Raw genomic sequence first — 14,461 nt, forward strand, 5'->3', positions numbered from 1 at the left:
GTACGTGAGTATTTTGCCAAGCTGGCCGACGGCCGGAACGCTTGACAGGTGCCGCCAACTGGCGGCAGCATCTCATGCCACCTAGCGGCCGGCCGCCGGCCGGCTCCAGCGGCCAGGCCACAGAAACGGCGAAGCGGCAGACAACCGCCGTGACGTCACTGGTGGCCGGCAGTTCATATGACGTCACTGGCGGCTGACAGCATTTCATTGTTACTTATATCTCAGCTTCTAGATGTCAGATCGACACCGGACAAGCGCCGATCGATCACTTGAAAGTACCAAGTGCTTTTGCGAGCACCAAGCAAGTACCAAGTACTTTTGCAGTACCAAGCAAGTACCACTTTTGCAAGTACCGAGTACTTTGGCAAATGCTAAGCAAGTACCAAGTACTTTTGCAAGTACCAAGCAACTACCAAGTACTTTCCCAAGTATCAAGCAAATACCGAATACCTACTTTTGCAGCCTAAACAGGTTTTTCGCGAATATCTCAGCTTCTAGAAAGCCGATCGACACGGGACAAACACCATTCGATCCCAAATTTTATGCCTCATCAATTCATTACCTATTCGAATTTAGAGCCTATGCGTAGCGATAGCGAGCAAAGATCCACTAGTCTACTATACTATTTGTGAAATGAAACTCTGTCTGTGTGTCTGTTTGCACCGTGCAGAGGGGTGCTTTGACGCCGTGCACAGGTCAAACGGTGCGGTCGATGGGGCTGAAATTTTCGCAGGGTGTTGATGACGTCACGCGCACGTGCAGTGTCGTGTTTCGAGTCTCGGGGGGTGGATGGTTCGCACGTGGCACGCGCTGGAAAAGTGCGTATTTCCTCTCAAATTTGCTCAGTCTTCAAGGCATCGGCAGCCGGGTTCGATGGACTTTGACAATAAAATGCATGGCAAGCGGCGGCGGGTGCCTCTCATTTGCAGATTGGCAAGTTTTTATTTTGATAAACAGAGGCGAATGAAGGTGTTGATTTTCGGTAAATAAAGACAATTTTCAATGCGCTTAACTGAATGCACCGCGTTTGCCGTAGTGCGCCACATTTGTCACGAGGTGCCATTTTTGCCGCAAATCGCACAACTTTGCCAAATATGGTCCGATAAACGTGCAATTCGGTGGAAGGATGCATGACAAAACGACAAGTACAAATGCACCACTTTTGTCGCAATGCGCCACATTTGTCACAAGGCGCCATTTTCGACCGAATACGATTAAGAATAATGGAATTACACGAGTAGGAGCAGGGTTGGGAACTCTTTTTTTTAGTTCATCAGTTTATATGACAATCTGTGACCTCACATGACCCAGTGGTGGTAGTGTAGTGGTAGTAGCAGGGTTGTGCTCGACTCAAAAAAATTTGCCGACTCGACTCATCATTCAACTTCAGAATGCCCTGACTCAACTCTGACTCAAACAAGGAGCTGATTTTTTCCCTTGACTCGACTCATGACTCAAGCGGCTCAATGAAAATATGAATTGACTCAAACTTGACTCAAATTTTTTTGTTGAGTCAAGTGTGTTGACTCAAAATTGACTCAGATAAAAAAGCTGTTGAGCGGGGGCAGGGGGGGGGGTGAAAAAAATCCGGCAGCAGGGCCAGGCCTAAGTTGTTAAGCGGGGGGAGAATGAAAAACTTATACTGTATATTGTTTCTAGAAAGTTGAGTCAGCTGACTCATGTTCCTAAATGTTTTTGACTCAACTCAATGTCAAAAGTTATTTTACTGACTTAACTCTGACTCAACTCAACACCTTAATATTTTTGTCCGACTCAACTCTGACTCAACTCAACAGCTCAACATTTTATCCGACTCGACTCAAATCTGACTCATTTGAGTCAGAGTTGAGTCAAATTTCTGACTCGACTCATGAGTCAAGCACAACCCTGGGTAGTAGTATTGGTAGGAGTAGCGGTAGGGGTAGTGGTAGTATTAAGTACATACAGGCTCCACGGCACACTTTTTCGGTTTTTCGTTTCGTTTTTTCGCTTTTTCGGCTTCAGTAGACGATCAACTTCACTTGATAACATTGGTGTAGCTCCACGGCAGCGAAACCGAAAAAAAACGAAATCAGCAACTCGAAAAAGCGACGCGAAAAAACGAAAAAACGACTCTAAAAAGCGAAAAAGCGACTTTAAAAATCGAAAAAGCGAAAAAAACGAAGCGACTCATCCAACCAAAAAGTTTGGATCGACAAAACAGCTTTTCCCAGTAATCTGGAGTTTTTCGGCTTCAGCACGTGACGATGTGGTAATACTGAAGCATGTTTCCGACGATTCACATTTCGGTCAAGATTTCGGTACTCCTAATGGAAAGGAAGGAATGTAATCGTTCAATAGTATTTCAGTTTAGGTATGTATGGTCGACTACAGAATGATGTTCCACTCCTTAGAAGCTATCAGTTGACCGGAGCGCTAAGTTGTGCCGTTTATCACGCAATTAAGCGTGTCGATTGTGAGCATTGGGACAAAGCTATAATTTGTGAACTCAGCCCGTGTGGTGCGACACAGCCACTCCAGGCAAATAATTGCCTGTGAAAAGTGGAACATCATTCTGTAGTCGACTATACATATTACAGGCCGGGCCCGGGGGGTAATCCCAACCACCGCAGCCGGGGGGGGGGTGGGTGTTTTTCGCCCCCCCCCCCTGTCTAACTCCGTAAATAAGGGAGCTACGGAAACAAAAGCGGTACCAAACGAAAGGTCCTTACGAGACGATTCTAAAGCACCTAAAGTTTTTGACCTCAGGTCAATTTTCAAGGTCAGAGGTCAAGGTCAAAGGCAAAAAGCGGCACATGTGTAGAGATCTAAGATCTCAAAGTAAGCGTTCTAGAGGACGGCAGGATGCATAAAACCGTCAAAATTGGGTGTCAAACGAAAGACAATAATCTGAGGATTCCGTAAATGTGCTCAAAATCAAAGGTCAAGGTCAAGGTCATGCTTAAACTTGACCTCAAACTTTGCACTTTTTCGTACATCTGGCGTGCTAATTTCCAAGATGTTTTGAAATGTTTTGAGGCTTATCAGGTCCCTATTTGTGGTTAATCTTACGATACAAGGCTGCTCAAAGGTCAAGGTCACAGAAGAGTATTCTTGTTAGAGGCCATTTCACTGATTCAATTTAGTAATAATAAATAAGACAATTTTGCCATCCGGAGGCTCTAAATGAAGAATTAGAGGACAATGGATGCCAGATTCGTGATCAGCGGGTACGAATCCATCATAAACGACCTTTCATGTGTCAAGGTCAACCAAAGGTCATTCGAGGTCACATGAGGTCAACATAAAACTTGACCGTTTCCAAACAAAATATATATCATTCGACGCGGCTTGACAAGGCGAATGTGATGGTACCATTGCCGTAGCTCTAGGGCCATTTTTGTCGAAGTTATTTGCGAAAAAAAACTAAAATCACATTTCGGGGTCGTTGACCTGACCTCTGACCTCAGGTCAACAAACATATTTTTTTTTGTCAAAGTCGAACGCTACACAACCGTGCTCGTTATTTGTCTTTATCTCTAAAACTCTATTTTTAGCAGCTATTTGAAGTCCGGTCCGTGACGCCGAAGTTTGCCGTGCAGGGGTCTAGAAAAATCGACCCTGTGACGTCATCAACGGGGCTAGGTCCAAATTATTTACTTCAGAAGATGTCAAATTAATGGAAGAAAGGGTACTGAAAGTTTCGCTTTCCTATCCCTAAGCGTTCGGGAGCTTGCCTTTCGCAAATATTCGCCAGGGGGGGGGGCGAAAAACGCCCCCCGGACCCGCGAGGGTTAATTATGCGAGATATATGCACGCATTTATTTCATCTTTTACAAAACCTGTTCACCATGCTACTAGCCGCGCCCTGCTAGGGGAGCGGTGTCTGCACACCGCCTGCAGTTTTCGCTAATATCTCAAAAAAGGTGACCTTTCGCGACACTGTTTTTGGCACATCTTACCCAGCACCTTTTTACACGTTATGAAAATTTCAGGACCAAGGTCTCTCAAGGTCAGGTCACCAGGTCAGGTAACCTGGTCGGGTGGCCAGAGTGACCAACTCAGAAAATGTTCCAATACTTATCATAGCTACATGCGTCTCGACCAGAGAAACACGATTCTGGTGAAGGAAAGCTCGTGCAAGTTTAGAGTCAAAAGTTATTGCGGAAAAACTGTTTTTGCATAATCGTCTTTTTTGGACGTTTATGCCCCTGCAAGATAAACCGTGGACTTTACGTCAAATCTGAGGACATGCTAGCGAAAGAACATTAAAAGAACGTTTGATTGCGCCTTTCCGCGGGGCTATAGCTCTATCCATTCCTGAGCTATGGACCGGTTTGTCGAAAATTGTCGAAGTTTGACCTAGATATTGGCGAAATTTTATCTTCGATGACCTTTAATGACCTGCCCTTTGGTCTACACCTGACCTAAAAATGGCCGAAGCAGTTTGTTCATTATTTTTAGCTCTTTCAAGTGTCGCCTACGGCGTGTCGCTACGTGGCTCAGGAGCCCAGTTAGAAGGGGTGTTCCCCCTCCCAGCGGGCGTGGAAATCCAAGAGCCCCAGCGGGGCGCCGGTTAATAGCTGCTGGAAGTCAAGCGAATATCCTACTACAAAACAGACAAACTCGATTTTAAGTAATTTCCATATGTTAAAACAGACAACAAAACAGACCCCTAGGTAGTTTCGACCAGCGCATTGTACTGGTTACAAACAAAATAAAAAGAGCTGGCGTTTGCACAGCGCGTTCCAACTTAACAAAAATCAATGAAACTCGAAAAACTCAAGTCACAAAGCGATAAATCGAAAAATCGAAAAACCGACGCGAAAAAGCGATAAATCGAACCGAAAAAGCAAAAAACCGAAAAATCAAAAACCGAAAAAGTGTCCCGTGTAGCTTGACCTTTAGGGGTAGTGGTAGGGGTAGTGTTGGGGGTAGTAGTAGGGGTAGTGGTAGGGGTAGTAGGGGTAGTGGTAGGGGTAGTGGTAGGGGTAGTAGTAGGAGTAATGGTAGTTGTAGGGGTAGTAGTAGGTACGGGTAGTAGTAAAGGTAGTGGTAGTGGTAGGGTAGTGGTAGGGGTAGTAGTAGGAGTAGTGGTAGTGGTAGTGGTAGTGGTAGGGGTAGGGGTAGGGGTAGTGGTAGGAGTAGTGCTAGGGGTAGTAGTAGGGGTAGTGGTAGGGGTAGTAGTAGGGGTAGTGGTAGGGGTAGTAGTAGGGGTAGTAGTAGGGGTAGTAGTAGGGGTAGTGGTAGGGGTAGGGATAGTGGTAGGGTAGTGGTAGGGGTAGTAGTAGGGGTAGTGGTAGGGGTAGTGGTAGGGGTAGTGGTAGTAGAAGTGTAGTCCAGGCCGGTCCAATGTGAGGAGGTGACCTATACGACCTGGCCTGACCGAAGGTGACCTCTCCTGACCCAGTGTGACCAGGGATGACCACCTTGACCTGACTTGACTCCGTATGACCCAAATTTCATACAAGTAAGCCCTCAGAATAGTTCTTATGTTCAAAATTTTCTTCTGCACGTTTCCGTCCATATCGCTGCTTCCAGACGACTGATCAGTTTAAAGCAAACACCATTCGAAAGCAAATTGGCTGCTGCCGCATTTTATGGCTACGCCGCGAAGCAAGTGGCGCAGCCGCTTGTCTATATTACTATTTGTGGTGACGTAGTTTCTGTCTATTACGAAGGTCGCGACATGGTGCTACGTAGCGCGGGTTACAGGTCACACCGTTGCACCTACCGCGCTGAAGTTTGCGCAACTCATAGAACAAGGATGGACAACGTGCCTTTGATGGGTCTCAGCTCGATCGGATCGATAGCGAGCGCGTGGCGCGTGCCCAAAAAGTGCAAATTCGCGTCATAGACTTTACATGTATTAATCGGCTGGCAAAAACGGGCAAAAACAGCCAAATTTGCCCGACACGGGTCCGGTCCCGGTGCAATATCTCGGTAACCGTGGGCCCGACCGGTACGGGGAAAACAGCATCGTGTAGAGAATCGAACGGGCTATCGAATGGTGTGCGGTGCAGGGGTTGGCACGCGCCACGTGCACCGGGGAGGACACTTTCTTTTGAAAAATGGACGTTTTGGACGGATTTTGGAATTTATATTAATTTCAGGTGATCGTCAGACGGAATGAGTTGAAACAGCGCTTATTAGCAATAAAAATGTACCGTCTCTCATGGAACAATTGTGAAAAGCTAATTGATAAAAAACAATGTGGAAAAAATCGCTGAATTAAATGGTATTTGTCCAAAATGTGCCACTAAATAATTACACCGATTTTGCTGCTTAACCTGATACGTTTGACAATTGAAAATGCTATCATTGGAAAGAGCATTCAATTCTCTCCAAGATCCAATCATCACGTTTGCATGACAAGCAACAGTATTCTTAAAAATATAAATGTTTCAAACCTCTGCCAAACGATTTTTAGTGAAAATTATCTACGCCTTTAATTTGTCATAAAACTACGCGCCTAAATTATAAAGCACATTTGACAGATTCTGAAGTGGAAAGCATACTTATCAGACACGGGCACCTCGATGCGGTGGATATTTTTTCCACAAACCAAAACATTTAGCCGTCAAAAAGCAATCAACCGAAATGGATAGATAACCCAACCGACACAAGAACAACCGAACACCCGCCGATCGAAAATATCCCTTTTCGCGTTGCGGAGCACGCGGGTCACCCTAGTTATTTACTATTTGGCTGCCATCAATTTGGCTGACATCAAAAGTAGGTATCCACGGCCGGCTGACGGCTGGCCGCCCCAGGGTAGGGCCACCCACAGTTTGCCACGGCCGTGGGCGGCTGTGGCTGTGGGGTGGCTAGGCTGTGGAAAATTGCAGCCGTGCAGAACTCTACAGCGCTGGCGCCGGGCCCAGTACCTCGCCAATCAGTTTTGGCAGCGCTGGCGGAGAGAGATCGTTCCGTCTCTCCAGGAACGACGAAAGTGGCATCATCCAGAGCCGAACATTGGTAAGGACGACATCGTCATTGTCGTCGACGAGGACATTCTGCGCAACAGGTGGCCGCTCGGTCGAGTGGTCGACACGTACGCGGGCGCTGACGGACTGGTGGAGGAGTGTGCGCGTGCGGATCGGCAACAGTGAGTACGACAGACCCGTCCACAAACTGATTCTCCTCGTGAAGAGCGGGGATGGAGATTCCGCGACGGGGAGCTATTGTGCTGAGTAGCGCGATTTAGTCTGAGCGCGACTGACAGACCGAGAGGCTTGTGAGCGCTGATACTCAGTCTGACTTTGGTGCATTGTTCTCCGCTGTGCGGATGGCAATACAACGGCGCAAGTGTTTCGTATTGCTAGGACAGAAGCGATATTTGTTACTTTCTCGCTCGACATTGCATGGCGTTACATGGGCTCGCCTGTGTCCACTGACGAACATTCATTTGTTGGCGCGTTCCGTCGCAATGTGACGTTGCCGAGCGACAGTGACCGATAAGCGCCACAGTGCGCCACAGTTTCGTTGAGCAGCAAGGGCTCCGCCACCGGGGGGACGGGGGGACATGTCCCCCCAACCAAAATGTTGGGTGGGACATACTATCTTTTGTCCCCCCCCCCCAATAATCAGCTCTCCCGCTGGTAGATAAATCGACTCTTGTTCCTGACACCGAATACAGAACATAGGTGCAAAGAATCTCGGAAGAAAAAACGTGATGAGAATTGACCTGTCGTCGACAACTATATTGTCGCTGTGCTGTAAGTCTTTTTCTGTTATGGGGCCACGGATTTCAGTTTTTTTCTTAGTAGACCATATCGACAGGCGTTTTCGCGTTAGGTATATCAACGTGAGTCTACTGACGAATGTCCGCAATCACACGTCCCATTCCGATGTTGAATCCAGTAGGTATGTCCAGTAGGTAATCCAGTAGGTATATCAGATAAGGATCTCTCAATCAATTAACCCTCGCCAGGCGAAGGCCTTTTCCATAACACGGACGGCGAGGTGGTGGTGGTACGACCCCCTCGCGATTGGCTCCTATGGCACTTAGAAACGCCAAATTTACAAGGTAGGTTGGTCCAATAGGAGATATCGCCCCTGTGAAAGTTTGGTGACTCTAAGTCAATATTTAGGGGGGCTTTGGGGGGTATGAGTGCAATTTTTTTTGCTAAAACATGTCAAACGTTTTTCACTTATAACTTTTTACCTAGTAAAGATAGAGCAAAAACAAAAGCACCAGTAAACTCAGGGCGTCCGTGCGCATCAAATGATATACTTTGTTAGCAATTTAAGTGAACTCTGGAATTCAGTTGCCGCTAAGCTAGTCCAATTTTCCTCTGACCTTGTACCGGTTTTTGTGACCTGGTGACCTGACCTGAAAAGACTGAGACTTCAAATTTTCAGGAAAGGTGCGAAAAGGTTGCCCCAAAGGGTATGCCAAATTTGGCGGCGCTACGCGTCGCCGTTTTCACGCTATTTGCGAAAAGGGTTGCATCAACCCCGCTCTCGCCGGGCGAGGGTTAAACGCTCAATACGGAGATTATTCTTTCGGGTAAACGCGTTCGTTTTTTTAGAGGAAACTTCCTTCGGTCAACTAAGAATATCGCAGAATTGTATAGTGAGAGAAGCTGTTTGTCTCAAGTGATTGAGAGGTTAGCCCTCGTTCTTATGGTGGGTCGGATTGACCCACCCCTCAGTTTTCCGCAAGTAACTCGCGTAAAAAGTGGTTTATCGTGACGAAACTATTATTATTTCCCGGGAATTTTACACATCCTCTGAAAATTTCATGATCCTAACCCCCATGGGCCATGACTTTTGGGCCTGCGGCCTATTTCTCCAGACCATGTCAGGTCGAAACACCGATTCATTGTATGTTAGCGCATATTATCTATACGTTTCCAGACTTATTATGTCATAAAACCGAGCCAAGATGTGATGAATGACGGTAGACACATGCATTATGGTATGTGTCAAGGTCAACGAGAGTATCAGGTCAAGGTCATTACCGTTAGATGAATTTGGTTCACATTTTCGAGTTAGGCATGTTACAAGGATACTCTTTGGAGATGATGTCAAATTAAGCACCCATTTGAACATTGAGAAGTAGTTTTGGTACCAATGCAACATGTTACGAAGCTGTCTGTGGTGGTTGACACCTACGTTGGCTAGCCAGCGGGACACGCACTTGTTGATCTCACCTAACCTGACCCGACCTTCGCCAAATGCTAAAAATGGATTCAGATTCAGCGCAAAACTATGAGCCAGATACCATAAAAAAAATTGAAGTTTATTTTTTAAGTTTTTTTTCTGTCTGGTGTGTCAATATGATGAAGTCATGAAGGTACAATCTAATAATGGGTAATATTGCATGGGTCAGGTGGCCTACCATTTCTCTATTATTTTTCTTTAGTTAAAAAATCATCGTATAAGGCTATGACGAAACAAGTGGCCTAAATCCGATGAGAAACCTGGATTTGGGGTACCCTAGGTTTAGAGCAGACACTAGGGCGATGGGCGAAGAGCAGACCGTCCCCCCTCCCCAAACAAAAGTCCGTGGCGGAGCCCTTGTTGAGCAGATTATCTTGTAAGGGAAAATTAGGCGAGCTGTGCCTAATTTTGGGGAGCCATGTTCCCGCCGTTGCGTATTTGGAAATTCCGACCTCGACGAGCATCTGTGGTAGAAAACCACCACTTTGGTAGGGGAACTACTGCTGTCTGCTACCATTAAAGTAATTTTGGCTACCATTTGCACTGCATGTGTCGCTATAACTGCGACATCTATGCGTATACATATAAACCGCGACATCTGTGTGTGCTGATTCTAGTACTTAAGCGATTAGCTAGGGCACCAGGGTGGATCCAGACTTTCAGTTTGAGGGTGGGGGGACTCATGGCCGGCCCGATCCCCGGCAGTCAAAGTTGCTGAGCGGGGGGGGGGGGAGGAAGGTCCAATATGATGCCACAAAAGACATGCCTATTGCCTGTAGGTATATACGTATGTATTGGTATCAGCACTCAGCAGTGTGCCTCCTGAGATGTTAGTGATTTTTGTCGATTCATCTAGTTGACGATTTGTTTTTCGCGGATATCTTAAAAACGGCAGCGCTCCGCGTCGGTGTTTTTTTTTTTAACTTATCTAATAACTTTTAGCTTTAACTTAACCAATACCAACACGTACCAATACATACGTATATACCTATAAGCAATAGGCGTGGCATCATATTGGACCTTTCTCCCCCCCCCCGCGATCAGCAACCGGACTGCAGGGGATCGGGCCGGCCATGAGTTCCCCCACCCTTACCAGGGATGCGGAGCCGTGGAAATTTCAGACGGCTCCGACTCCGGCTCCGGCTCCGGGTGAAATGCCTTGGCGGCTCCGGCTCCGGGTGAAATGCCATGGCGGCTCCGGCTCCGGCTCAAGCTCCGGCTCCGAGTAAAATGGTCCGGCTCCAATACTCAGTACCTACATATTAAATACGGGTGGCAGAAAAAAGAAGAAGATGGGATTGGTGTACGTTGCTTCTGCATTTGCATGACAAGGCTATTTTCATATTTTGAATACCACATGTTTTACTGCCTGGAACTGCAAGTTCAAGGCAGTTCGCTTCGGTTTGACAAACCGAACTAGGTCAATATTTTTTTCCTCTTCAAAAAAGGAGCCGGAGTCGTCCCCTTTTTTGACAGCTCCGGCTCCGGCTCCGGGCTATATTGTTTCACGGCTTCGGCTCCGGCTCCGGCTCCGGCTCCGCACCCCGGCCCTGCCTCAAACTGAAAGTCTGGATCTGCACCCTGGTGCCCTAGCTAATCGCTTACTGGAATCAGCGCACACAGATGTCGCGGTTTATATGTATACGCATAGATGTCGCAGATATCGCGACACATGCAGTGCAAATGGTAGCAGATAGCAGGAGTTTCCCCTACCAAAGTGGTGGTTTTCTACCACAGATGCTCGACGAGGTCGGAATTTCCAAATACGCCCCGCCGTTACGGGTTGTGTAGTTTTTTATGTAGGAACTGGAGCGAGCGACTATTGTTATTTTCAGGTTATCGCCCCAGACGATTTGTATTGATGGTTCACGCATGTTGAGCGGCGACAGAGCCCTCTATAGATCGGGGTGTAGTGAACTACAGATTGAAATTTACTGAACAGTGAATAGTGATTGCCACTTGCACTGATACTGAAGCTGAGATATTACTGACGGCTATACTGACAGCGCAATCGGCTGTATTACCTGATCATACTGATCTATATAGTATATACCTAGTTCTATAGCCTTGGTATATACCAAAGTCGCCTATCGTCCCGCACGAAGTGAGTAGCCACACATTGACACATAATCGTGTGATGCTTATTTGCACTGCCATGAATGTATATTCGTTTGCCTGGCAGTGCCAGCCGGCTCTCTATCTGAATTCGTCTCTGGCGGTCGGCGGACTAATAAAGAAGTAATTTTCGTTGTTTAAGTGTCAGTTTATTGGGTACATGCAGTTCGTGTTGCTGTGGCTGTTCCCCTAGTGACCTGGGGCGAATTGTAAGCTGCATTGAGTTAATTGTCACTTGTATGTGTTTTCACAGTTTTCTACGGTCATCACGGTCCACACTGATCGCTGCAAGGTGTCACTGAATGATCCCAATACATATTACATACTGACCGACTAACACTTTGTGGTGAAAGAAAACCGGTGGCCAGGTCAGTTTCCAAACAGCTGTCTACATAGGGGAAGGTGACTATAGTAAGACGGCCCAGCGGGGCAAGACGGACCACCAGCCCTCCCGGCTGAACCGCTGCTGGTATCTACTGCTTTATGCACTCACTATGTTTGTTTTCCTTCGTAACAATGGCCACCTTGAGCTCATGCTGCTAGGATGCATAGCTTTTGAGTTATTCAGAAAAATGTTGTTTTTCGTCAAACCGATCTAATATAAGAGGTCTACGGGTGATTCAATTACGGCGCCTTTCTTGCATGATTAGTTTCTATTTTGCACTTAACTGTGAAGAACAAAGTTATAAACTTAGTTATAGTCACACTTTAGGAAAGGCAAGGTTTTGCAATGTTGGGCTATTTGACATATGCGTCATGATAATTACAGAATTTAGATTTGGGGCAAGACGGACCACTGTGGTCCATCTAACCCTGTGGTGGTCCATTGTACCCTGCGTATGGAAAGTTCTTTTCCAAAACATTGACACAAGTTTAAGCAAGCTAATTTTTCAGGAAGGAGTCTTTGTTGCATGTGAGCCATGCATGCAAGTGCTCAGTTAGCATGCATTCATGCCAAACGACAATCAACACACATGTTCCCAGCTTTTAGCTGCACTTCCATCACACATGAGTAAAGAATAAAGGCTCATTTTGTTATTTTACCATTCTGGTTACTTTTTCTTACAAGAGTATAAAGCAGAAGTGTAACCACATGAACGGATAGCAGGCACTGCTGGGTGGTCCGTCTTACCCCACGTTTTTTCTTGTCTGAGTTTTTGACATGTCCCTCTTTAAGAGCATCCATCACCTAGATGTCTTTAAGTTGAAATTTAGTCTTTACACGTATGTATCAACAGAGGAAGGATTGAGCATTCCGAAGAATATAAATAATATGAATTAGGAGAGCAGTGTAGCAAGATATGCGGCCTCAAACCTTAGCTGGTCCGTCTTACCCCACCTTCCCCTACGTATGTACCACCACTTCAATGTCTTGCCTACGGTGACTATAAATAGTATTGCCCAGCTCATATCGTCATAAATTTCGACCTACCCTCGAAAGTTTTCATGCGTTGTTCGAGCGGCAATTACGCGAATTGAGAGCTCGTCACAGAGCACAAATTCTGAAAAAGATAGTTCTTATTTAAAAGGTATGCTCACTAGATATTCAAGAATGTTGCTCCTAAATATTACAGTTCTAACTTCAGAAACATGGATGCTATAAATGTCGATAGGTTTCGGGAGGCTACACCGGCCGGATCGCCCACTGTGCACCGCTGGCAAAAAAAGAAGATGCCGGGGGATGGCCACTGCGCGTTAGGTGAATGCGTAAGGCCGCTAGGTACAAGTGCCGGGCGGGTGGTCGGCAACACGTACCGGGTAGATGTTGGTGGGCACCAGGTGCGCCTTCTCGGGTCGCAGCAGCAGATACTCTCCGCGGACGGGCACCAGGCGCGGCTCTGGCCCGCAGCCGGAGAGGGCGGCCAGCCGGTCGGCGTGCAGACCGCCGCAGGTGATGACGAACCGGGCGCGCTCCGGCCGCTGCCGCACACAGCCAGCCAGCGTCAGAGGGGGCGGCGCGCTACCCAATACATAACACTTCTGCAACTGTAGTGGACCTTTTGAAAGAATGTATATGTTACAGGCAATGTGTGGAATGAGGCATTCTATAGAATGCCTAGGCATTCTATAGAATGCCTGACCGACCAGGCATTCTATGGAATCCCTAGGTATTCTATAGAATCCCTGACTGCTTAGGCATTCTATAGAATGCCTGGCTTAAGCTCCCAGGCATTCTATAGAATGCCTAAGTATTTTGATTGTCCGAAACACACTTCGAAAATTAGGGGTCAGTGGCAGTAATGCTATTTGTTTACCTAATTTTCATTGTTGGCCTAGGCCGGTCGTCACCTCACACCATTTCAGGGCAATGAGCTGAGAGGAAGCGAGGGAGGTATTGGGCTATGCCGACCACCAAATGGTGCGCCGCAAGCAGCAGCTGATCCAATTCCGTTGGCACGGGAGAGCCACGGCGCAAGGCACGCGGGAGAGTCACAGGCCAACCAGTCGCTTAAACGGTTACCCTCGGAGGATTATGCTGCTACAGATACGAAGCTGCATTAGAAGAGTGTTGGCTGGGAGGGTGGACCGTAGGCTTGAATCGAAAGTGATTGCGAATGACGATGGCTTTGTTCTGATGTTAGAAATGAAGGTGAAAAATACACCAAAGGTCACATTTTATGTCGTCATAAGCACTTCGTGTAACGACTCTCAATATACATACATGGACAGCTCAACCTACACCGTAATGTCAGGGAATAACCTGAATAAATGGTTCATTATTCCACGTCTGGGCGGTGGCCCGGCCGTAACAAGAGCCGGATTAGGTGTTGTTCGATGTCCCCTTCCAGCTTGACTTCTGGGCCATGCGGTATTCGAAAGGTCGTCAAAGACTCAAAATTATGAAATTTTACTTCAGTTCTTCTTTGGCAATGTTCGAAAGGGTGCCATTTCTAAAACAATGCTAAGCCATTTTTTAGGTCAGCCCAATTTTTGTCCATTTTTGGCGCGTAGCCGTTTTCTCCAATTTGACCTTAAATCAATTCCTTAGAAGGCAAATACCTCCAAAAATGGACGATTTGTCAATTTTTTCTGTGTAATTTTTTTACCAAAGGCGTTTCCGATATTGACATTACCACCATCGTCTTTCTAGCGTTAAGATAAATACTCTGTACTCTCAGAATGAAATCCTGATACAATTTGACCTAATAAGGTCAGATTGAATACCTGACCGGAAAATTTGACTGAATGAACATTTGAC

General features: G+C 46.6%; 1 protein-coding gene across 1 annotated transcript in view; it reads right to left on the reverse strand.

Moving 5' to 3' along the window:
- Window positions 1-12,978: 12,978 nt before the first annotated feature.
- LOC122366331 (L-2-hydroxyglutarate dehydrogenase, mitochondrial-like) overlaps window positions 12,979-14,461 on the reverse strand; it is a 146,841-nt gene continuing 145,358 nt past the window's right edge. The window contains exon 7 of the mRNA XM_043338492.1: window positions 12,979-13,182. Coding sequence (XP_043194427.1) covers window positions 12,979-13,182 — 204 coding nt within the window. The remainder of the gene's footprint in view (window positions 13,183-14,461) is intronic.

The sequence above is a fragment of the Amphibalanus amphitrite genome, unplaced genomic scaffold, assembly GCF_019059575.1.
Source record: "Amphibalanus amphitrite isolate SeventyFive unplaced genomic scaffold, NRLGWU_Aamphi_draft 000797F_arrow, whole genome shotgun sequence".
Taxonomy (NCBI): Eukaryota; Metazoa; Arthropoda; class Thecostraca; order Balanomorpha; family Balanidae; genus Amphibalanus; species Amphibalanus amphitrite.